We start from the raw sequence: 24543 nt of genomic DNA on the forward strand, positions 1-24543 counted from the left end.
GTCTCTAGGGACGGGGCACCCAGCACCTCTCTGGGCAACCTGTGCCAGTGCCTCACCATCTTTATTGTAAAAAAAATCTTTGCTTATATCCAATCTAAATCTCCCTTCTTTTAGTTTGAAACCATTTCCTCTTGTCCAACACACATTTCCTCTTGTCACAACAGACCCTGCTAAAGAGTCTGTCTCCTTTCTTACACTCCATCTTTAGATACTGAAAAGGAGGTCAGCTGAAGTCCAGCAATGAATGCTAAATCTCTCTTGCTTTCATGGAAGAGGAAGCGATACAGTTTCTGGCAGATGTTAACATCTGTGTGTGTAGTTAAAGCCACCAAGTTGGCTGGAGAACCCATTACCAGAAGAAGGCTGCTTCATTCTGCCAGTGTCATAAAGCCTTGGTGATACAGAGGATTTATCTCAGAATGTTGCTGCTGTGAGCCACAGGCCCAGTGCTACCTTGGTTCCCAACTGCAGTACAGTCAGTACAGCTAAAGAACACCCTTCTAGAATGAATCAGTGAGAAACTACTGTTTAAAGTTTCAAATCAAATGGTTCTTGAGTCCAAATAGTAGTTGCCCCAGACTATAAAAGTCTGGAAATCTGTTAGGGCTACTTGTGAATTTGCTGACTTGGCAGTGTAACCCAAAACACTCATTTCTGTCGTCAACGTTGATTCAGATCATTTATTTTATGAAAACTAGTCTATTTCTTTTATAAACTACCAAATCATAATGGAGCACTACAGCAAATGTAGTACTGACATACTTGGTCTTCTAACCCGTGTATTTCTTAGGTTGTCCAGTAGCTCTCTAACAGCTTTCTTGAGTTACCTTAACCAGGTAGATCTTCCTCCCTTCTCCCATCCAACATTTTTTTCTGAAAGAGATAAGGCCCACCATAAGATTTGAAAATGCATATTTTATTTTTTTCCCCCCAAAATATTAGTGTAGCTACACTGTAACAAATTAGAACAGTTTGTACTTCTCTCTTTAAAAAAATTTGTTTTAAAAAGTCCAGCCAGGTGACTGCATTACAAAATTTTGAAAGGTCAGTGTAGATATGAGCAATTAAAAATAGAACAAAGAAACACATACCATTGCATTAACAGTAAGTGAGTGCACATTTTTTAATTGCTAGCTTCCACAAGTTGTTCTTCCCACTAAGATTGCTTTGTCTGGATCAGTAACTTGTGCCCACTTTTACACTGCAATTTGCATTTCCTTTTTCTCCACAGAAATCCCCCCCCCCCTTTTGCTTATACAAATGTTGCAATAAAAATGCACTACAGTAGTATTTCATTTACAAAACAAATGAGATTAAAACTTGTTTCCTAACCCATTGGATTGTATTTCAGTAAGACAATGTCCTTTCATTGGAGGTGCAACAGAAATTCCAAGAGCTGTGTGGATGCAAAGCTCTCTCTCTCGAAGCAGTTGTGCCTGGAAAGGTTGGCTTGCACTGCTGCACATGCAGCGTTGATTCCTCTTTAGAAGCATCTTTTCTTTAGGTTTGACAATTAGGAGAGTGTGTTAGACATTGCATTAGTCAAAATAAATAGAAATAAATTAAAAACAAATTATGCAGGGAAGTTATTTTCTAGTTGATACTGCTTGGAGGAAAACTTAGCAATGAAGCTTGTTGCATCAAGCAGGTCCATTTATTTCAGTAGTACTCTCTGAACAAGGAAAAAACAGCTGCAAACATGTCTGTAATTGTAGAGAAAGATAGTGGTGATCTTCTTTCAAACTTTGTTAGGAAACCGTTTTCCTGTAGGAAAGAATATGCACAGTTAGGGCCAGCTTAGGATGTGCAGGAGAAATGCAGCGCTTTGTGCCAGTATCAGTGACACTGCTACACCTTGGTGCTTAGAGAGGCAGCTCTTCACACCTCTTCCTCCACCAGCTGAATAGGGCTTCAAAATGAATGTTGTTTTATCTCCAAGTAAAGACTGTGGCCTGGCTATGTGAAGAGAAAATGAGTGTGAACTGCATCATCTGAGCCCACACCTTAGAGGAAGATACAGGTACTGTGTTTCTGATGTGATAATATGCTTGTAAATATCTTCCTTGAACATCCTTATTCTGTTGTGATAAGGCACATATTATGACAGAATGCTGCCTGCAGTTAATACTTCTCCTCAATAAAAATAACTCTATATTTGCAAGGGATGCAGAGAGGATCATTACAACAAATCTGATGCATCAAGGGTTGTGACTCACTGCCTCCTTTTCTAATGTTATCAGAGAAGGATAAAAACAAGCAGAATAAAGGGAAACACTAGAAAACAAGCGAAGGAAAAAAAAAGAAATAGCAAAGAGGAAATATAAGAGAAGTGAGACTGGAGAGGAGTGGAAAGAGAAAGTAGCATTTACAAATAGGTAGAAGGAAAAAAGTACCAGGGAAATAACTGCCTCTGATGTCACTGATACTCAGCCTCCCCCGAAGTGCAGTAGTGAAAGGTACTGTCAGGATGAAACTATGCAAAGCAAAAGGGACCTTGCCTCTGTTAGCAGAAGGGAATTTCAGCAGCTTGATGAACTCATCCACATATTGACAAATGCTTTGCTCTGCTCTGACCACTGATGTATGCAAGTTCTAGGATTATCTCAGTCCAAACAAATAAAAAAGATTGGACCCCATTGTGCTTACCTGTAAATTTGTTTAAGTAAACTGATTTGGAGGATTAAATAACAGCTTCATGAGATCCACAGCAAAAGTACTGACTAGACTGTGAGAATGAGACTTGTGTATTCTTTCCTTGCCTTGAACATCAGTGTTTTTGGACCAGCTTGCTTCTGTGGAAGCAGAATTGCTGCTCTAACCATAGGATGCATTCACTTTTAAATTTAGTAATAGGAAGTGTGATGGAATGTCTTATTTAATGCGCTTTGAGCACAGGGTTGAATTAGATGGTTTCCTAACATCTCTCTCAGCCCGTATTATTGTACTATCATATGATTCAAGTCTTACTCTGGGGTTTTGGCTGTTAACAGAAAGTGCCTTTCTCAAAAGAAAGATGTCTTTTAACCTTGTTCTATTTAAAGCAGAAGCAAAGTTTTCACTGTAAGTCTGAAGCAGACATTGCAGACATCATAAATTAAGTCACCAAATAAAACCCCGGATAAAATGTTTTTGTAAGTGTCTGTAACAAAAGTTTCCCTTAATTAAGACAAATCTTTGAATCTACACTGTGGTGGAAAATGAGAAGACACGCAATTGTAGCTTACCCAGCCACCGTTTGCATCTATCCATGCGGCTTTGTTATTTATGATGTACTCTGTGATGAAATAAGAAATCTGCTCCTTCTCCTCTCCAGTGAGCTGAACTCCATGCTCTTGAAGCTTCTTGGTGAGAAGACCTCCAAAAGTAAATATGGTCGTAATTCGTCCCCAGTTAGTATTTCCGTCAGCAAACTTTTCTTCCATGACTCCGTTGAAAATTCTCTTGGCAACATCTACAGAGGTGATATCGATCCTGTCCAAGAAGGGTCTGAGTGCCTCCTCTGTCTGATCTTGGAGTGAGGACGCGATGTTTCGCAAGACGTGAGCAACTCTGGTTTGGGCTGGTCCAAGATGTGATTCCTGAAGCACATATTGCAGATAATCTTGAGCTAAATAATAAACATAATAGAACTCAGCAGTTTCCATTTAGTACGAAGCTCAGAGAGCAGTGTGCTGCTCTTAATCAGGCTCAATAGTGAGCAGCCACAGGACATGCACACAGCTTTGTATCTTCTGGTTTTGATGGAATTTTTTGGTTTTACCACAAAGTTCCTGTTCAAATGTAATGACTTAATGTGTAGGCTGTGAATATGTCATAGCGGAAACGAAAGACAAATGTCTGCTCCAGGGAGAAAACAAGTCTTGTTGAGTGATTTATTATTTTTACAGACAGTATGACTCTAAAACTGAATCTGCCATCTTTTACCACGTTCTTCAGCAGTATAAGTTTGCATTTCCTAGGGTCTTTTGCTATGTAACACTGGAAGAGATTCAGCTTAAAAAATGTCTTGAAAAGTGCATGCTATAGGAATATGCAGTCTGCTCTTAACCCCCGACATCCTGCACCCCAAATCTCTTCATTACCACAGGTTAAAGCTGCAGTCTGCATTGCAGACCCACTGCATGTGGGTCAGTTCTACATCACAAATTTTGGAAGAATCTGGTAGAAGTTTGCAGTATGGAGAAATGGACAAAGCTTTTCCATCAAGCAGGGAGCTTTATGTAACGACTGGCAGAGGAAGCTCAGCAGTGGTAAAAGTATGGAAAGCAAAAGGGGAAAACCAACTTTATAGCATGATCTCCTTCTCCAAACTTTCTCACACTCTGTGAGTGCTCTTCAAGGTCCTTCTTTGAAGATTTGAATGGATGGCTTCAAAGATTTCTTTCCCCCACAGGGAATTTGGTATGAAAAACAATTTGAGTATAAAAGACAATGCTAATGCAGTCAGTGTGTCAGAACATGAAGTAGAAAATACGGGGTGAAGCTGGTGATGTGTGATACCATCTGATTCTTTCTTGACAAATAACAAAATTAGCATGATACCTACAGTGGCAACTCTTCAATTCTGTGTTTTGATCAGGCAGTTTTTTGAGGGGATAAGAGGCAGAGATGTCAAACCCGCTCTTTCTTGACAAACCCAGATCTGACTTTCCTAAAGGGTGAAACTGTGGCGAGAGCTTCACCCCACTGCAAAGACTTCAGAGCAGCTGATCACACTGGAGCAAAGCCTAACTAGAGCTGTGACGCAAATGTGCTATATTTATAGGTCTGGTTTGTCCCCCCCAGGTTGTGGATGCTGCTGCTCTGACTTCAGTTTTGCAGAAAGCCATTGATTAGAAAAGCATACTTTCCACTTCCTTCTCAGGGCTTTTCTTCTGTATGTGGCGAACCTGGCTCAGAGTGACACAGTAATTTTCCATGTGCAGCGAGGTTTGAAACCTCAAGCCATCATCATCAGTGTAGCCCAGACATCAATGACTTTGGTTACAAGGAAAATATTTGACTCACTTTCTGTTGGAAGCAGAGCTGGCTGATGCTGTGTTCACTGTGTTCAGAATGGGTTTGGGTGGGAGGTAAGCTGGAAAAACTCACGTGTTGGATGCTGCCCAGTGGCAGCATCAGGTTGGGGTGGGAAGCTTGCTGTCCCCTTCACACACACTGTCTTACCAACCAGAGCTCACTTTGAAGGTTCAGAGGTGTTCTCCATCCCATACCTTCAGCTGCTGCTTTGGCAGATTGGCTTTGCCTCTGTTATGCTCAGCAATGTCAGCAAACTGCCAACAGTTTTTTTGGGGGGGGGAGGAGGGGGTGGGGGGTAATGCAAATAGAAGAAAAAAAAAAGGAAAAAAATAAAAATATGATGGTTCTTAATTCTTCCAATTCAACTCAACCTGGGCAAAAATTTCTGGGATGGGGTAGCATGGCTCTGCTCAGCTCCTCTCCTGTCAAGTGCTTGCTGCAAACAGGGCTGCAAGAAGTACTCAAGGAAAAATCATGAGAACCCTTCTTCTATATTGCACATTCTGTGAGGTTATAAATCACTCTTGACTCTCTCAATAATCGATTAATGAAAAGCTTGTTGTATTCATTCTGAATACAAGTAATCCTTGAATATGGGGACAGTGAGCAGTACTTGAGGAGACAGGTTTTGTTTTTTTCACCATCTACAGCATCAGAACACAGGCAGAGGCTGATATTTCTTCATTAGTGGAGCATTTGGGATTCTGAAGGGAGTGATCAGATAAGGCTATGAATATGTCACCACTACTGAAAGAAATCCATGTTAATACCTTGGCAATTTGGGTGCAAATGCTGCACTTCCAGCCCCTTGATCTCTTGCAGGGCTGAAGGGTGAAGCTCAGTGCTCAGCTTCTACAAGAGGGATGGCAGCTCTCAGCAGACACCTTTAGCAGCAAGGTATGACACTTGTGGCCAGAATTCGGGATGTAGCTGTTGAAGCTGCCCCAAGCCTGTTGACCTCAATGTCAGACACGTTTTCTTTTCAGTAGCATGCCATGCAGGGTGTGATTCCAAGTGCTGGATGTTTAGTAGCTGTGACAGTTGCTATGTCTTAATATGTGTATATATGTGTGTGTATGTATATATGTGCATTTATAAGGTTAGACCAGAGTACATAGCTCTACCTTCCCAAGCTCTGCTGTTCAGCTCTGAGCACTGTAAGAAGTCAGCTTTAGGTCTCTTACCTGCATTGTAGTGCTCTGATTCTCATTATCTACACTAGGCAGTGCCTTCCTTTATCCTACCAGATCTCATTCACGTTTTGTAGTTATAAGCAAATACCTTTAACATAATGTGTCTCCATTCTTCTTTCCACCTGCTCTATCCCCTCAGTGCTGCATATTGTGCACTCTTGCTGCTTCCTTCTTTTCCTCTTGCCTGTATGTTCTTTCTCTTTTATACATGATAAATGTTGACTATACCATTGCTGCCTGACTTGGAAGCTCAAATTCAAACCCTCTCCTTGCTTGCTGGCATATAAGGGACTTCAAATACTTTAATTTAAATCTGTGCTCTGTGGATTTGACTCCACATCCTCACCTAACCTGAAAAGGCTTATTTTCCAGCACAGATGGGAAGTGAGTTGACAGTTTCTCATAAAATTGACTGGTAAGAGATGATGGTATCTTATCTTGTTTCAAACAAAGCTAAGCCAAAATGACAGCTCCTTGGAACTGTTTGTGTTGCATCTGCCTTGCCAGAGCTGTTCCAGTTCCAGGTGAATTTGGGAACTGTGAACTCTTCTAAGACAGCCAGGCTTTGTCTGGAGGAACAGTGAGTTTTTGAGAAAGCTCTTACAGATTTGTTCTGTTTTTCTTCCCTTTCTGATGTCCAAATCAGGACTTTGTGCATGCGTGTGTGTGTGTGTGTGGCATTGAGTTTCATTGCAAAAGAGCTGCTCAGTTCACTTCTAACATTCCAGCTGTCCTGCACAGCCCTGATGTAAGGGAGGATTTGGTCACTTCTGCTCGGCTCCATTTTCCTACAGATTGGGATATGCAATCTGACTTTCTTTCCAGTTGCCGTTGGCTGTCGCTGAAGTCCCGGCTCGGTTTGCCCAGTGGAGTGCTGCCACCTAGTCGCAGCCGTCTTGGCTGCAGGCTCAGCTCCTCGTCCCTCTTGCGTGCCCACAACCAAGGCAGCGCTCTGGGATTCTGTGCAGCACAGAGACGCAGCGCTGCAGCGGTGAGACTCCTGAGGATCCTAGATCTCAAATTGTGTGGCAACTAAAAGGCTTGGAGCCAGTTTGTGTGCTGTGTATCTCAGGAGATGCTGACAGAGCACACAAGATGAGCTCCCGGGGTGGAAAGGAGGGTGCAGATATATTTGCATCTGTTTGGCCAGCTGAGATATTCTAGGCCAGTTGGAAAGCAGGAGCAGTCCCCAGCATACACGAGCCAAGGAGCCTTCTGCTGAGCTGCAGGGCAGTGCAGAATAGCCCTGGTGTGCTGAGCAATACAGCACAAGCTCTCTCCCATTCCCCAAATACCACACAGCAATTTGGCTGTGTTATTCAGGGTCCAACCAGTGCCCTGTGACTTCCTCTGGTAACTCAGCTCAGAACTTGGCTTCTTGTGGATCCAAGCCTCTCTCATCATCATGAGTCAAGGAAGCAGCCAAGCACACTGCTCCACCGCTCGTGTGCCACGTGTCATCGTGCGCATGTGCATGGACACGTGTTGTGCTCGAAGTTCTCACAAGCCTTTCCAAATGTTTATCCGGGATTAGGATAATTTGAACAAGGAGTCATAGACTGTTGGCAGCGAGCCATGGAAAAGTAAGGCTACCTTACCTTCACAAAAGTATGGCTTACTTCTTACTTACCTTCAGCCAGTTTTGGTTGAAGCTTAACAAGACCTTGCAGATCCCAGTGGAAAATTTCAGGCTGAATCCAGCTTCAGTGCTGAAAATACTTGTTCCTAGATGTGGAAAAAGGAAAAAAGAAAAAAAAAAAAAAAAAAAAAAAGGAAAAAAAAATCTGATTGTAAATATCCATGAAATAAGTCAAGATATGTCAATATGCTCATAGCTCAACATGATAGCCAAGATTTTGTGATCTCCACTGCCATAAGGCAAGAGTGCTCTTGACTTTTGGCTCATTCCATTGTAGAGTCCAATGTCAACATGTGCAAGGTCCATTTGTATTTTAATGTGCAGTTTTCATTTTGATCTGAATCTCTGGATGCAATGCTATCAGGAGAGACAGGCATTCAACATCAGCTGCATCAGTGCTTTAAAGATACTCTAAATTGTGGTGACATTTAAAATGTGGTGGCACACATCTGAGACAGCTGTGGCCTCAGCCCTCCAGGAGTATGCTTGCTTCCATGCTTCTCCCTCATTTAGATCAAGCCTGCATCTGCTCCTGATAATACCAGAAACCTTTGCACTGGCTGAAGGGTTAGTGATTCATAGATTAAATATGTTGCCTTTAGAAGGTAGAGTATCTTTCAAATAAATCACTTTAGCCCCTTTTCATGATATCTGTTCATTATTGTATAAAAGAGAGTTGTAGCAGCACTGGTATTTCTGTACCATTAATCACCCTTCAGGGAGGTTCGTAACTCACCAGTAGTTTGTTTTACATGCAGGGTCCACTCTGAGAGTGCATTTATTTTTATTCCCCTTTCAAATTGTCTGGAATTATTTTAAATTATATTTAAAGAATTCAACAGCGTGCAGATATTTTTGTCTGTTATAATCAATCTGGATCTGCTTTGACTAGGAATTATGTTTAGGACATGAATGTGTAACATGAATTTAGCAAGTTTCATATGCTCAAAAATAAATATTCATGTTAAAACACATTTCTGAACCCTAATTCAGTAATTTTTTACCTCCTCAATTGTGTATTTGCATGAAATTGTTGCGGTGCTTTAGAGCCTAGGCTTTATCACATTTCTGGATTCTTTCTTTAAGTCCTTCACCTAACATAGCAGGAAGGCTCAGACTACACTGCAGTTCGGTAAGACTTTCAAAGAGTCTAAAATTTGGTATTAAATTAATTCCATCCACTTACACCCTAAGATATGGGACTGTTTATTGTAGAATAAAATGACCTGCATTGGCCCAGGAAGAGCTCAGAAACCTAATGTCCCACTGTGTCAGTATATCGAGCTCTTGGTCCATGCAGGGAATGTCGTACAGAAGCTGCAAGTGTGTTAGTCCTGATGCTGATAATGGAGCCTGCTCACACCCCCAAATGATGGGGTCTTTAGAAAGATCGGCTCTTCTGCACACTTTCGGTTAATCTCAATGCAAAGTATTTGCTGTTTGTGCTGAATGTTCTGGACGGTAAAGCAATACCTGGGTGCCCCAACTGGAAGCATGGATTGCCTTGTGCCTCTGTGTTTGACCTCTGAAACTCAGGAGGAGTCTCCTGCCTCGGCTCATGAGTGCTGGGAGAAGTGCTGAGCCTACTCAAAGCACCAGGCTGGCTTCCCAAAGAAGCAGATGCAGGACTGTGGTCATCTTTGTTGCAATCAGTGAGGCATTTCAACAGCTATCAGTAGCACAAGCAACTGAACTCTGCACCAGCAGTCCAGCATACGTCATCTGGAGTTTTCACAGTAAAACCCCAGAACACCCGTTCGTCCTTAGTAGACTTGCCTTTGTGTCAATTTGGGACTGGATTCTTGGCATGCCAGGGAATTATGCATCGTAATGACTTAATCAAGGGCTTTCGTAGTTTGTTCTAGAGCAGAGAAACCTTTTAAAACCCAAATGCAGATGGAAGCTTGGACCCAGCAGCGAGTGCTTTGCTCATGAAATCAGAGGAGCACTGCACAGACTGACCCCTTGTGCCTCAGCAAAGCTCTATTGATTTCAGTAACTTCATCTGTGCAGAGACATGAATCTACCTACGGGAAGCTAAATGAAGCCTGAAGTTATTGATTTTCAAGGGGAAGGAACTTTATTTAAAAGATCTCTTCCTTTATTTTTTTTTAATTATTCCTGATTTTTAAATATGACATCACAGCAGACTAACAATACAAAAGAGTGACAGCAAATAAAACAGGCAGTTTCACATGGTTTATTGCAGCAAGACCAGAGAGAATGGGACTGAGTTAGACAAGGCTGTTAATTGCTCTTTGTGCTGGATAACTGTTAATCTCTCTATGAGCAATGCGTATCCAGTGGCCAGTGCTCAAGCAATGTAAACGGTAGCAGCATCCTTGCTTATCCTTTCCCTTAATCTCCTTCTGGAGGCTTGACAATAAACAGCCAGTCCCAATCTATTTTGCAACTTTGAACTCAGATCCAAAAAGCCCCCATCAAAAGTAATTAGTTTGCTTTACATTCATTCACCCTTTATATTCTTGAGTTAATAAATGGCTCTTACAACTCAAAGGGGAGTTCATTTTTCTGACTGCCTATGAGGGACTGAGGAACTGTTGTCTCTGGTCAGCACAGCTCAGTTGTTAGCTGAATGCCTTGGCAGGGACCAGCAATCTCCACAAAAGGTAGCAAACCACAAAACGTACAGCCTTTATACTCTGTAGAAAAGCTGGTGTTTGTATGGTCTAGCAGAGCCCTTTAGCTCTTTTAATTTCTGTTTCCCCATCTGTGAGAGGCTTGCTCCAAAAGATTCGTTGATTCAGCAAATATTTTCAACTTATGCCACAGCTTTGACCTTGAGAAAGCAACTAGCCTCTCTGTGAGTCACTTCCCTACTTCTAACATAGAGGAAATTAGAGAATTGCAGTCAGGTGGCTGCCTTTTGCCTGTATTTAGCAGCCTTTCCAGGAAGGTGTGTTGGGTTTGTTGGCAGTGAGTTTGTAGGCATGTATCCAGTAGAGCTGTAGCAGGTAAGAGCTGACTCAGAGCTGTATCATTCTAGCTCTTTGCTGGCTGTGTGTGAATTAGGGCCCTAATTTTTTTTCTTTCTGTTCCTTGTCTGAAGTCAGTGATGCTGTTTAGTTGTCTCTCACTGAGATCCTGATCTCTGCTGACAAAGCTCATGATATTTTTAATAACATAGCCTAACGTTGTATGCTGTAGGTTGAGCTGTTGGGTTGGGTATCTATGTAGCTGTTTGTTTATTGGATCCCATTCTTCTCCTTTGTGGCACTGTGGATAGCTGATGAATCTTCCTTAAAAGTGCCAGAGCTGCAGAACTTGTAATTCTCCAGACATGTTTTAGAGAAGTTACCAAAGTCTGAGTGCTGGTTATGCAATCTGAAGGATGGTTTGATCCAGTCCATCTCTTCCAATTACTTCTTTTTTTACAGTAAGCTTTGCTGGCTGTAAGATTATTCTGTTAAACTGCTGCTGGAGTCAATTCATTTTCCTACGTGTTTATCTTAGATATGAGCTCCTTGCTCCTGAAAACACTCTTCCTTTTTAACTGTTGTATAAAAGCTACTCTTCCAAGAGAGTCAGTTTGAGAGGGTTCCTATTCAGTCATGGGAAGATTCTTTACTAAGTGCTTAGTGTACTAAATTAACTTGTGTGGTTCTCCAAAGTAGTTTAAAATGGTAGATTTCATGAAAGGGTGAAATCTCATTTTTAAGTGAAGAAATAGTTCTGTCAGTATGTAATGTTGTGCAAATGGAAAATTGGAAGTAATTGCAATAGCGATAAACCACATTTATAGTTAATTAACTTGTAATCTAATAGCAGCTAATATCTCTTAGATGGTAGAAGCACAACATGCTTGCATGATGTAGCCCAGTTTTCTGTTACTGGCATCCAGCTGGATGCCCAACAAAGAAAATACTGGGTTTTATTGTATTGCCTTGCCAAGCAAGGCTGTCTGCATTAACTGTGGCCTCTGAAATCAGTAGGAGATCTAGGTACATTGAGTCTCATGCTATTACATCTCTTTGAGAAACTGGTGTCTTCATCCTAAAACATTCTCTCGAGTGTTTTTCTTCTATTCTGCAGATTCAAGTCCTGGCCTTGCAGCCTCTTATATATGTTTTACTGTCAGTATGTCCTCCTGAGAGGAGAGAGGCAGGGCCTCTAAAGATGCTCTCTCCATCCTAAAATGCTGTGAATACTTCCATTGTCTTCTGAGGAAACAGCAGGACAACAAAGTCTGAAATAGGGCTTAGGTTCAGCAGACCTCTTCCCTGACTTTTGGTAACGCTAACAAGATAGGAGTGCTGAGGCAAATGTTTACAACCCCAATAATACACTGCAAGTGGTGTTCTGCTGTGACAAGTGACTCAGTAAAAATGTCACTTCCAAGCTGCAGGATTATTGGCTTTCAGTGAGGCCAGACCAAATGCGCTCAGTTTACAAGCAGAAGTACAAGATTTATTTATTAGCCAGCAGCTGTAAAAAGGGGTTGTACTCCCATTCTGCTGCCCTATACCATGTGTTGTCATCTCTCTGAAGTAGTGCTGCAGTTATGGCTTGGTTGTGGTTTGCTTCTGCTTTGCATTTACATCAACCATGTTGCAACTGGGTGTGAATAAAGTCCAGATAGATTCCTTCTGATAAGTATTTATTTTTAAAAGTGTATACTTGAAACAGACTGTCTAGTCTGCCCTATTTGCTAATACAAACCACAGAATTTCAATTAGTGCCTCCTTATGTATAGCTCATAATTTCCAGCTAAGACAGTTCTGCTAGCTAGATGAATCCCCCACAGCTTTACAATTTCATTCCTTTTAATGGTTTCACAGAGCTAACAATGCAGAATGGGGGCTCTGATTCATGCCTGTTGATGCCTTGTAAAACTGCTGTGGTTCCTATTCTCTCCCTCCTCTCTCTTCTTCCATCCTGTCCCTGCTGTGGAGACAGCTCAACTTCTTGTGAAGCAGAATCTGAACTGCTCCAGCTTGATAGATCAAGGTGGACAATGCCAGTTTAAACTCTTCTTGATATCCTGAGTATAGGTGATACTTGCATGTGATTTTATTTATTTATTTATTTATTTTTGGAGCTGTCTGAATGGTGGTGCAGTGGGATTAGAGGCAGGGATGTTGTAATCCATCTTCACACCTTGAAATACCTGTTTAGTACTGACTGAAAGCTTGTCCTCTGCTGCTGATGCCAGGGTATGTTTTGCAGCAGGTTCAGTTGTTAAACAACCAAAATGATAAACAAGAAGTTAACTGTTAAAGCTCAGCACCTGCAGTGGTGTTATCTGTCAATGTTCCTGCACTGTGTGTGTGTGTGTGTGTTAGGATGTGGTGCCAAGGTGTCTGTAATAGTTTACGAAGACTAATGCTGAGGTCTCTCCAATCGCCACCCTTTAATGAAGTTTGGGATTTTGGTGCCTTCCAATGTATTTAAACTAGGAAGGATGCTGAGTCAGTGCAGGCTGACTTGTTATTGTGGGGGAATTATTGCAGCAGTCACTGTTGCCTCTTAAGGAATTTGTACAAATTTATTTTGAGGAGAGCAGCTTACAAAGCGCAGATCAATACCAATCAGTTCCAGTTATTATGTTGCTTTTAATTTGGCACATTCCCTTTTTGTCATACAGCATTACAGGGTTTCTTCTGGTTAGAGGAATCTGAAGCAAGGGAGTATTGACTTTTGACTGATTAAAATCTGTAAAGCTTTACCTTTGCTTTGTCTACAGCATCTCTGTATAGACAAAACAAACTACTGAGAAGATTATTAAGGCAATACTGTGCAGGGAGATCTTAGTGCAGAGGTTTAGCTGTGCATGTCTGGCCATATTAATGGAAATCCCACTGCTAAAATCCCTGTACGCCCTGCTAAATAATTTGCCTAATGATTTTGGTTAAGCACACATAACAAGCACCATCTGAAATAGCATTTGACACAATGGGAACCAGAGAGAAGATTCAGTAATGTGGATGCCTTGTTCCCAGGGCTGTGAGCAAGGGGAGGAGACTGGCGTGAAAATACAGATGTCCTGGGATGTGAATGCTGTCTGTGATGGATACTGGAGTATCAAGGATGGTCTGGTCAGTGATCTTCCCTTGTACTGCTGTTCCACTCATACAGGGCTGGGTTATATAGGTGGCATGTTGTGGTCAGTCTGTCGAGAGCTATCTGCTCGTAACTAAATATAGTGAATGCAGAAAATGACAAAATAGAAGAATTGCTCACCTTCCCCGTGTTTTACTCTGATCTCCCCGTCTTTCAATAATGTGTCATAGCCATTCCTGAAGCAGAAGATAGAGCAGACTGAGGGAATGCACTGATGATGCATCTCTAAGTCCAGTAGGTAGCTATAGATCCTCCTACCACATCTAGGGAGGATTCATTGTGCGTTAAGTAGTCCGCTATATCTGCATTACAACTCAGACATCACAAAGTGCCTACGCCTCTCTGGCTGAAGGCTGCCTGTCATGCACCTTCCCACGCATTATCGTGTGTGGACTGCAGTGAGTAAAGCTGTTATGCTGAAGTTCTCCTAAGCCAAAGAGAGCTGGGCTTCACAAGTCACCAGCCTGCTTAGGGAACTTTCTACAGAAAATTATGTGATGTTAGAAGTGAAGTTTTCACTGTCCAAGTCACAATCCTGTCCCTGAGTTCAGTTGGGAACGGTGTGACGGTGGGAAACCCGATGCTGGTGGAACAGTCATCACTTCGAGTGATGAAACTTGGCCCACAAACACTGTGGGACATCTACAAGGAGCAGCGTGTCATGTCTTCATCAAACTCCAACTCAAGCAATTAACTTGCAGTATTGTTCTTTGCTTCATTACCTTCTACACTCTGTAACACTGCAGGATTGTCACCTTTCCTCCAGCTTAGCAGCAGATACCTTTTACCAAAGAGCCTCCACAGCACCGCGGTTCTCTTCAGGATAAATGATGTAATATAAATGTAGAGGATTATTTAAAAACCCATTGTGAACGTTCCTGGCATATTAGCCATAGTAATGGTCTGAGTGTTTTATTTGGCAGTAACCCAGCTCCTTAAGATATGGTACCTGGTGCATGTCCTCGTAGGCTCATAAAATAGCAGGATGGTAGAATTATCAAGAGAAACAATGATGTGTTTTTATGTTGCTGTAAGTTATGGATATGTAATAAAAGGGGGGTGTGAAGTTGTTGAGCTTGTGAGCATGAAGTTGAGGGTTTTATTGCAGCTTTAAGTTCTGAAGCATTTAATACACAATGATGTTTAGCTGCCCGGCCTTTTTATTTATTTATTTAATTTTTTTTGCACTGAAGTAATGACAATAAGTGTAAATCAGGTAATATAGGAATTGGGAGATCTAACAAGGCAATGTTTTCTTTGAGATCACTGAGAAAAGGAAAACAATGTAAATATTTACCAGTCAGAAATGTAAACACAAGGGCCTTCATAAGAGCACTAATGAAACGTTGGCCTGAATTCATTTTGCATATAGTTGATTTGAAATCTGAGGAGGTATCAGCAGTTCTCCTCTTGTATTTGAACAACACAGGCACAATCCAACAACTATAACAAATCCTAGTTTCTATGGAGCTTACTTTCTAAATCTAGGGTCTGCAACTGATCTGCAACTGTTTGGATGCAGTGTCTCGGATTTGAGGATGGGGACTTCAGGACCATCTCCAGAAAGATATTGGGAATTCCTCACCTTTTCTACTCCTGCTTCAGGTATGGAAGGGGTGCCCCATGATTCTTGGTCACATCACCCCAGCTATGATGGATGAGGACTCATTGGGCTCTCAAACTGATCAAATCTGAGCTCCAAACCTGTTTCTGTTCATTTGCTCCCGGTAGTAACTGATCCCTTGTGCCACGTGTGGCTCAGCTAATTAAGAAATGCATTAGGCATAGACCTAATGAGAGAAGCTTCAGAGCATCTTTGTGCTGAAGATGCATCATATCTCCTTGTTTCTGCAGCAATTCTCATTCACGTTTTTGGGGGCTTCTTACTTCATAAATAGTGTCACCAGGGAAGAAAGTATTATTCAACATGAGTAAATGTGACAGCATCTGGGTCTACAGTTAAGTCAAACCCACTCTGAAGTGAGAAGTGAAGAAGCCTAATGCTGCTCTGTGAGTCACTGGCAAAATCGGAACGAAACCAAGAATCTCTTGTTATCAGCTCTACAATACAAACTCTGTTGTCCCAACCTTTCATTAACACACTGATAGCTCTTAGAGATTCAGTCTGTTTTTTCTCAGGATAAACTTTCACCTATCTTTGCACTAGGCAGGAATTCCTTGCCTCTTCTTGCTCTTTGTTAACTTTCTCTGTTCCCATAAACACCAGGAGTGCTGGGCTCCAACTGCCAGGTGTGGGTATGAAACTGCAAACACTGGCAAATGCCGAGTGTTTGTTGCCTACCGGGCTGCCCTGAGCCTCTCTCACCTGGGTAGGCATCTCCCTACAGCTCTTACAGTTGTTTTCATTTTTTGTGGGATGCTGCAACCCAATATGAGCATATTAGAATGCTGTGAGTCAGGCCTCCTAGAAAAGTCATGCATGACTTAAAATCACAAGGATGATCAAAAACAATAAAATGCATGCTTTCTATTTGCCTTTGGGCTTTCTAAAGTTAAGGCACACCCACGAAGGCTAGAAACTCAGGGCACCTATTTTTCATGAGCTACATGCAGTGCCTTTTTTCTTCTTTCTTCTTTTTTTTAGTTATTTACTGAAACACTTACAGTAAAATGACCAGAATGGCCAACACTGGTTCTGTTGCTGAAAGCACTCAGTGAAGCCAAGTGAGTGATTTACCTTTTCCATCCAAAACGTGAGGTTTGATTTTTCACAACAACGAAATAACTCCATGTTTGGATATATAGGACTTCTTTAAGAAAACATAGATAGCTTTTGCTAACTTTGTTTTTTAGAATGTGTCAGTGGATTGGTGTTGGACAAAAGTCACAATAGGACTGAATGTCCCCCTGAGTCTGTGCCTTCAGCATGTGGCTGAATGTGCCAAGGGTTTGGCTTTGGCTTGGCACATTCGTCTCTTTTTGCCTTTACTTGGCTTGGTGCAATTATGTTGATTGCATTTTAAGAATCATAGAATGGTTTGGGTTGGAAGGGATCTTTAAGATCATCTATTTCCAACCCCTGTGCTGTACGCAGGGACACCTCCCACCAGACCAGGTTCTTAATGTTGTTCTTCCAAGCTTTCTCTAATTTTCCTTCCCTTGATGAAATCTGAGCCTTATAGCAAGACGCTAGAAAGGCTGAGCTTGGCATACCTCACCATTCAGACTAATTAACGGGCTGGCAGCCATGCTCTTGGCCAAACAAGATGCTGCAAAATGAGTGTGCAGCTCAGCCAGGTGGGTGAAAGACTCCATCCAAGTCTCCAAGAGTAGTAATTCATTCCCTTGGGAACTTATTGCTGTCTCAAACATCACCACTCTGAGCTTCCTGTGCTGGATGCAGTTCCTAGAGTTCAGAGCTCTTCATATCCAAAATTACAATGGTATCTGCCAAGGCGTGCAGTCCTTCCCCTGGAAAGAAAAAAAAATATATGGGAAAACAAACTACATATGATGGATGTTAGTCATGGTGCTTATAGCACTCCTGGCACAATCTCCACCTGGGACTCCTCTACTTACATTCAGGAATTAGGATGAATCAGACATCCTGTGTGTATGTATGTATGAGCTGAGCGTATGCAGAATGTAGTGGGGACTTCTTGATGTCCCAGCCTGCTTTTACTTCCCTTTGTGCTGCAAGAAGTCTGTAAATCTTAAGCTAAGAGTCCTTTTTCTCTGATACAAAGTTGGTGGATGGAAAAACAGTGTGCTTATGGGGAGCTTCATGTATGGAAACATCACTTCATTTGTGAATGGTGCCAAAATGTGTAGTTCTACTGCAGGACGTGTGGCTTGGTGGTGATTTTCTGGAATCTGTGTTCTGGAGTTTTTATCACCTAAGAATTTCAACCAAAGTTTCCAGCCTCCATGCTTATAAAACAAGGCTGATAACAGATGATTTCCCAGCATATCGAGAAGTGTAGACAAATAAGAACATACTGAACCTGTATTTTGGAAACCAATTGTGTGGCTTTGAACATGTTGTGTTGGCAACTTCATAATCTTCCCTTAATAGCTATGTCTATGCTTGTGCAGCTTGGCTTGCAACACCTTTTGTAAAACAGATATCAATGTCCTTTTGTATATATTAAACTTTATTTCTCCTTTTAGGTCTTGAGTCACTGACAGAAGAGAACGTTATATGCTAGGCAGTTCAGGCATTGTGAGACCAAAAGATGAAAAACATTTCCCTGGGAAGTAAAGTTTTGAGGCCTTTCCACACATTTGAAAGGAATGGAAGCTTAAACTCTGCTGAATTTCTTGCTTCTAGCGAAGTAATTTTCTTTCTTTCTTGAAAGCAGGAAGGTTGTTAGATACAAGGATTCAAAATAGGAAGGCAAAAAAACCTTTGAGCTCAAGTAATGTGTTGATGGGAAAATGTTTGCTTGCCTTTAGCTGTAGTGCCTCGCTTCCTTGCGGCTGTTTTACTGCAGGCAAAACACAACAACATCGCAATGAATAAAATATTAAATACTGTTGAGGCTTTTATAAGGACATTTTTATAGTTCTTCCAGGTGCAGTGGCATCCTTTTAATTACCCTGACATGACAAAGAGTGCTGCAGAGCTGAAGTGTTGATTCTCTGGTGTACTCAAGGCCATAAAAGTAGCAGCCAGGGAAGGGATCAACTGCAGCTGGAAGGTTCGTGTCTGTGCACAGAACTGGTCAGTGTTATTTGTTCAGATCTGTCCTTAGTCATCACCCTGCCAGTAGGAGGAAATCATGCATAAAAAAACCCATCCATAAAAAAGCATCACTTGATACTTGACTTAGCCAGCAAAGCATTGATGTCTTCCTAAATTCCACTGCTCTCCAGTGCTTCCCTCTGGCCTTATTTTATTTAACATGTGCGATACAGTAAGGAATAATGTGCCCAGCCAGTGCTCCCCGTCTTTGTCCATCTTTGTAGCTCTGCATTAGACCCTTCACATCAAAACCCCATCCTTCCACAACCCATGTGTGTCTGATAACAGCTCTGCTTTGCTAGAAGAGTAATGCTCATGTGCAGTTACTCCTTGTTGTCAAGTCTTTCACAGGATCTGAATCTTACTCTTATATTCTTGGAATATAAGAGTAGAAATCTTACTCAAATGTTCCCCCAGATGTTAGCAGGATCCCATTTCTCAGGAGCAGAATCAATCCTGATCCCACTGAAATACTTCTTACATGTGACGCCAATGCAAACAATCAATTTTCCCACAGAATATTAAGAGTGTAAATACTTGCCCTTGTATTAAACCTGCCCCAAGTGTGTTAGGAAAGGCTCACTATGTACTGTGGTGAGGTTATGCCTCTTTTGTCCTGTGGCATCTATAAATCATATGATATACATGAAAAGGTGTAACTTTTGTTGTTAGATATGGACCAATACACAGGTCTTCAAGGTTTATGACTTTCTGTTTTGCTTGTTGTTTTGCTGTCTCTGATTTACCTGTGACTTAATATTGATTCTGAACTACACTGGGACGTTTTGTTATCAGATAGCTTTCTGTTTTATGGCTGGTAATTCTCCCAGTTCCTCCCTTCCAAGAGCAAGGGCTCCAGCACGTTTCACTGTGGTGCTTCCAATGATCAGTGCTTCCCCCAGTGTTTTTTGCTGGACATTATTGACACCAGCATAAAAGTAGCACAAAAGGTTGAGTGTCTCATACTGCAGTACATAGCCCAGCATCTCAGACCCCAGCACATCTCTGCCAGCACTGTAAATGGGCCCATCTTGATTCTGAGCTGGGTGACCATCCCTTCCTCCCAACTGCTTACTGGTAGCATTCTGGTTTTGTAACCCAGGGCTTGGCACAGGCTGGGAACTCAGATATTTATGGGGTTATTCTGACTGGTTTTACAGTCTGTGTGGCTAAGCTGGTAGCAGTGCCTGAGCTTCATTTAAAGGTAGCTTGGGTGCTTCTGTGTTGTTTAACAGCCACATCAATGTCTGTCAGGTAGATATAACTTAATGCTGGATGTATTCAGTTGTATAATTAGGTATGCCAGCAAATTAACTGCAGTATGTTAACCATAATCCACAGCGAGTGCTAGTGAACTCGATGTGGTGTGTATAAATATTATTTTGTACTAGTAAGGACAAGAAAACAGGTAAGGTGAATATTGCCACGCAGGTTCCTGAGAGCACTACATAAGCGAGCAAAGCACAATGTAAGGTAGGTTTTATAAAGCAATAGTTGTGAAAAATATGAATTACTTGCACATTCCAACTTCCTCATGACTGAGATCTGCACTGTGGTGCCTTGCCCTCTTTCTGCAGGATTAGTTTGTTGTGGCAACTCTGATAATTAGCAGTTTCCCGAAGGAAGGAGAATTTTGCAAGCCTGTAAAATGTCAGAATGTTGTCAATTGGCCATTACTGCAAAAATAAGATCATAGCATGAAGTCATTATGAAGACTGAAGGACTGAGGAGGAACACACGGCACAAATATCTCACAAACTTTAGAGATGGTTAAAAAAGGGGATAAAATCCCCCTCCCCTATTTTTAAACAGAAAGCTATGAAATGCATTCGAGCAAACCAAAAAGTTATGATGTCTATGATCAGCACAAGAAGCTCTGTGTCACAAAATTCTGTGCGTACGAAACTCATGCCGACACACAGTGATGCATTTTGTCAGTGTGCACACAGTGTGATGTATATTTTGACCAACGTGTCCACAGGAGGCAAAGGGAAAAATGTAAGCAGGGAAGCAGTGATGCCACAGGAGAGGCTGGGAGAATGCGTGTGTTCTAATGGTCTGACTTTCCTCTTTATCTTATGAGGGGAAAAAAGCAGAAAAGGCTGAATGGATGTGATGGAGTGCTCTGATGTCATAATCTTCTGGATTATTGGTAAGTCATAATCCCACTACCCAGCAGTAAACACTCTGCAGGGCAGCAGGAGAGGGGGAAGCGAGCAGCAGAGAGGGAGAAAGATGGGCAGAGAACGAATTGTGGGAAAGAAAGCAGGAATCACAGATGGCTGAAGCTTCCCATTGACGGCCACACGTTAAGAAGCATTAGCTGAGCTGTCTATAGGTAATGTGAGTGTTCTTGGGAGAGTGATGTTAAGACAAAGCCTCTCTTCACCTTTTGACTCATCCGTGATCCAAATCCCCAACCTTCTGCTCTGGAAGAGCATCCGGGCACTTTCTGTGTAACGCTGGTAAGTTGCTGGTATGTGTTTTTAGTTTGTTCTGTACAGTGCACAAGATGTTAAGAGGTAATAAAGGGAACTGGGCACCAGAATTTCTTCAGATCAAAGTAAATTTAACATTAAGGGAGTGACCCAGATCTAGTTTTACAAAATGTAGCAGGGATAGGAATGAGGTGGAAAGGTCTCTAGTATTGTGACTCTCTAGTTGTGTCCTCACATGGGCTACAGCTGCAATATGCCAAGTCCACGGGCTTCTTTCCTCAGGTAGGACACCAGCACAGCAGCCATCCCCTTCACATTTGGTGTCCTCTGCCAAAGTCTGAGGCAGCTCCAAGCCGACTGTGGCAAAATACCTGGCTGCTCCAGGACGAACTGCCTGCTCTAGGTGTATTAAGGGTTTCAGCTCCAAATTTTCTCAGGAAAAGATACAAATGTCAAACACATTCGAAACATCCCTGAAGCCATGGAAATGTCCTGTTTTATTACTTTCTCCAATAAAACATTGTTGTTCTTAAATCCAGCAAAATCTGATGACATTTTGACAGAAAAGATTAATTACTGCACTTAGGAAGCACTGATCAGCTCTGCTTTGCTGTAAAAATTTTTTTATTGGTTGCAAATTTCAAGTCATTCCAGCTATCCAAGGCTGCTTTGGAATAAGACTTGAGGCATTATAGTTTTACAAGAAGTGAATAACAGCTCGGAGATTTCTGCAAAACAAATGGCTTCCTTCCGAGCAATCAAAGCACCGGTTTAGTTTCTCTAATGAGATATTTCCATCAAGAAGCTGGAGGATACTGACACCAGATATTCCCTCTGTTGTTGCGGCAGATTTCTCTGGCACTGACAAATAGCCTGTCTGGTACAGCAAGGTCAGATGGACAGGAACGGAACAAACAAGAGCGTCAGCCCTGCCGTAGGCTGGTGCTCTTGGCATTCCTGAACAGGCAGGTAGATGGATGGACAGACACTTCTGTCATTTGTACCACTTGTACCTAGATCCTTGACAGCCATGTCAAATGTGCTGTTTGCTTTCCAGATGCCCCGCTGTGGCCAAGCACCAAAGCTATTTGCACAGAGCAGGCCAGCCACTTCTTTGTCTCTAAATCCAGAAGTCCAGTGACACATGATTAGCTAAGAGCTCTGCTATGTGAAGCGAAGGCAAACAAAAATTGCAAAAGCAAAAATTGGCCAAGTGCAGCCCCAGGGATGCACTCATCTCTGCCGACTTTAAATGCTTCGAAGGGATCAGCAGCTTTGCTCCCCTTGAATTGTGAGGACCAGAACTGAGGCAGGCAGCTTTCTTGTGTGCATGGAGGCTTTTGATTCCTGGTGGTTGAAGGAATGCTGCTGCCCTGCTAGAGGAGCTCTTTAAACTCACAGCTTGCTGCTGGGCTGCTAGAGCAATGGCTAGCCCATGGGGCATCCTGTCCAGTCACCTGTTTGGGCAAGGGTTTAGCAATCATGGAATATGGATAATTTAGCATTACAGAATTTAGGGCTCCAGATTTGAAGTTTAAATAGTGATTAATAATAAAATGCTGTAGAACAGCGGGGTGAAAGTCAAGCCTACGCAGAAGCCCTTGGGTTGAGAGGCTGCTGCTGGTGAAGGGAGGACTGAGGAGCACAGAGGAAGCTGGTGCTTGCTGTGTTAAGGACAAGTCCCTCCCTCAAAGACTGCACTATGCACAGACAAAGCAGGAGGAGAAAAAGCACGGAGGTACCAAATAATTTCTTTGTGTAGAAGTTACTCGTTAGCCAAGAATGGCCCACTGTTCTCCTGAATACCAGGACACGCTCAGTGATCTATTTAATGTGGATATTAAAAGCTTAACCAGGGAGTTGCTAAGTCTTTAAAAGGCCCCAGCCCAGATTTCCAAACAGAACTATCTAGAAGGAGTCTCCCAGATTTGTAATGGTGTGGCAAAACAATCTGCCTCACTTTGGAAAATGCTGAGCAGACAGGGCTCCGTGCAGCATCTCCATCCTCTGCTGTGCCCCGTCCAAGTAAGGCGCTCAGCAGTCACTTTGCTGCAAGGTTCCCTCCACAGCTCCAAGTGCCAGTAGGCAGCTGGCTCTGAGGCAGTGCTGTGATGGCAGATGTGCTGCCCTGGCTGCCTGGCAGTCGGATGGGCTTTGCTGGGCATCCCACCTACCTGCTTTTACAGGTTTGCTCCATTCTTGCTCAGTTTTTACCTTTGTTTCCTCCTGTAGTCCTTTGTGGCCATTCAGCTTTCCCCACAGTATGTTTTCTGCTCCCACCCCTTCAGAGGCACAAAAACATGAAGATTTTTCAGGGAGGGAATCTGATTGGGAAACCAGCGCACAGAGAATGAAAGCACAGCATTTAACTTTTTTTACATTATTAGATTGATTTTTCTACTGACCATTTAATCACAGGTTGGATGAGCAAGACTCCAGAATGCCATAGAGAAATGCCAAGGAATGGGATTTTCATTTCTGCATTTTCCTGGTGAGAAATAATCTCTGGGTTGTTGTGGAAAATGCACACTGAAAGATGGAAATCCTAATGGTAATCAGTGTTGGTTTTAATTTTTTAATTCTTATATGTGCATCTTTCTTTCAAGCTGTATAACATCAGCAGAGTAAACACCCTTTATGTAATATAAAAGTGAAATGCAGCATAAAGTTTGCTCTTAGTTCTTGATGATAACACCATATAAACAGAAGCATGAGGGAATCTGAAAATCTTGGGCCAATTTTGACTGTTAGCTAAGCTCCTGCAACCCCCTTGAAGTCAATGGCATTCTGGGCTTGCAAATACAAGCAGGATTTGGACTCGAATTCTACAAGTCTCTGAATGTGTGCATTCAAAGAGGGAGCTGGCATTGCTGCTGATTAAAGAACACTGCCAAAGGACCATAGGACCAAATTTCCAGTAGGTTTGGATAACAAACTCCAACTCATCCCATTAGTGTATGGAATGGAACAGAGGTCAGGGTGACCGCGGAAAGATAATCATCGAGATTCAGAATGAAATCAAATCTCATTTGAGACTCAGCTGTTCAAGAAAGTTTGGGGGTTATTTATTTTGGATTTGTATAGGCTGTATCTCAGGAAGCAGAGGCTGATTCCTCTCTCATTAATGCCACAGTGAAATTCTCGGCAGTCTCAGGGGCTGCATGCTGGGCCCCAAACAACTAGGTTATAAGAACTGAAATGATGTTAACGCTGAACACCTGATCCAAAGCCCACTGAACTGAAGAAGAGACTTTCTGTTTACTGCCTCTGAAGAATCTCAAAATGAATACGTTACTAAGATTCCTCAAGTAATTCCCAAAATTTTAGCAAAAGAAGAAATAACAAGCTGCTATAGCAGAAGGATACATAACAGGAACCAAAGGAAAAGGTCCTATATGCTGGTGGATAGATTGAATATAATGGGAAGAAGGGAGTAAAAGTTAGAAGAAACTTATTTCAGAATTTTTT

The 24543-nt window shown here is 42.1% G+C and overlaps 1 protein-coding gene and 1 long non-coding RNA gene across 3 annotated transcripts; one reads left to right on the forward strand and one right to left on the reverse strand.

Annotated features, from left to right (window-relative positions):
• Positions 1-809: 809 nt before the first annotated feature.
• On the reverse strand, positions 810-3736 carry BCL2A1 (BCL2 related protein A1). The gene is made up of 2 exons (XM_048956084.1): positions 3225-3736; positions 810-1764 (listed from the first exon to the last, which is right to left on the reverse strand). The coding sequence occupies exons 1-2, from the start codon at positions 3642-3644 to the stop codon at positions 1660-1662; spliced, it is 525 nt and encodes a 174-aa protein (XP_048812041.1). The 5' UTR covers positions 3645-3736; the 3' UTR covers positions 810-1659.
• A 7030-nt stretch (positions 3737-10766) lies between these two features.
• LOC125698124 (uncharacterized) lies at positions 10767-19699 on the forward strand. 2 transcript variants are annotated; one of them, XR_007379082.1, is made up of 3 exons: positions 10767-10826; positions 15421-16617; positions 18064-19699. It is a non-coding gene; the product is annotated as an uncharacterized LOC125698124 (long non-coding RNA). The 2 variants fall into 2 exon arrangements; XR_007379083.1 differs by having other exon boundaries at positions 15421-15537.
• The last annotated feature ends 4844 nt before the right edge of the window (positions 19700-24543 follow it).

The sequence above is a fragment of the Lagopus muta genome, chromosome 10 (genome assembly GCF_023343835.1).
Source record: "Lagopus muta isolate bLagMut1 chromosome 10, bLagMut1 primary, whole genome shotgun sequence".
Classification (NCBI taxonomy): Eukaryota; Metazoa; Chordata; class Aves; order Galliformes; family Phasianidae; genus Lagopus; species Lagopus muta.

What these genes read in the sequence shown, in the direction of transcription:
- BCL2A1 (XM_048956084.1), bottom strand. Translation starts at nt 3,644, where the DNA reads ATGGAAACTGCTGAGTTCTATTATGTTTATTATTTAGCTCAAGATTAT. An exon ending in TAGATGCAAACGGTGGCTGG is followed by an intron (nt 1,765 to 3,224) that starts GTAAGCTACAAT and finishes TCTTTCCTACAG; the next exon opens with GAAAACGGTTTCCTAACAAA.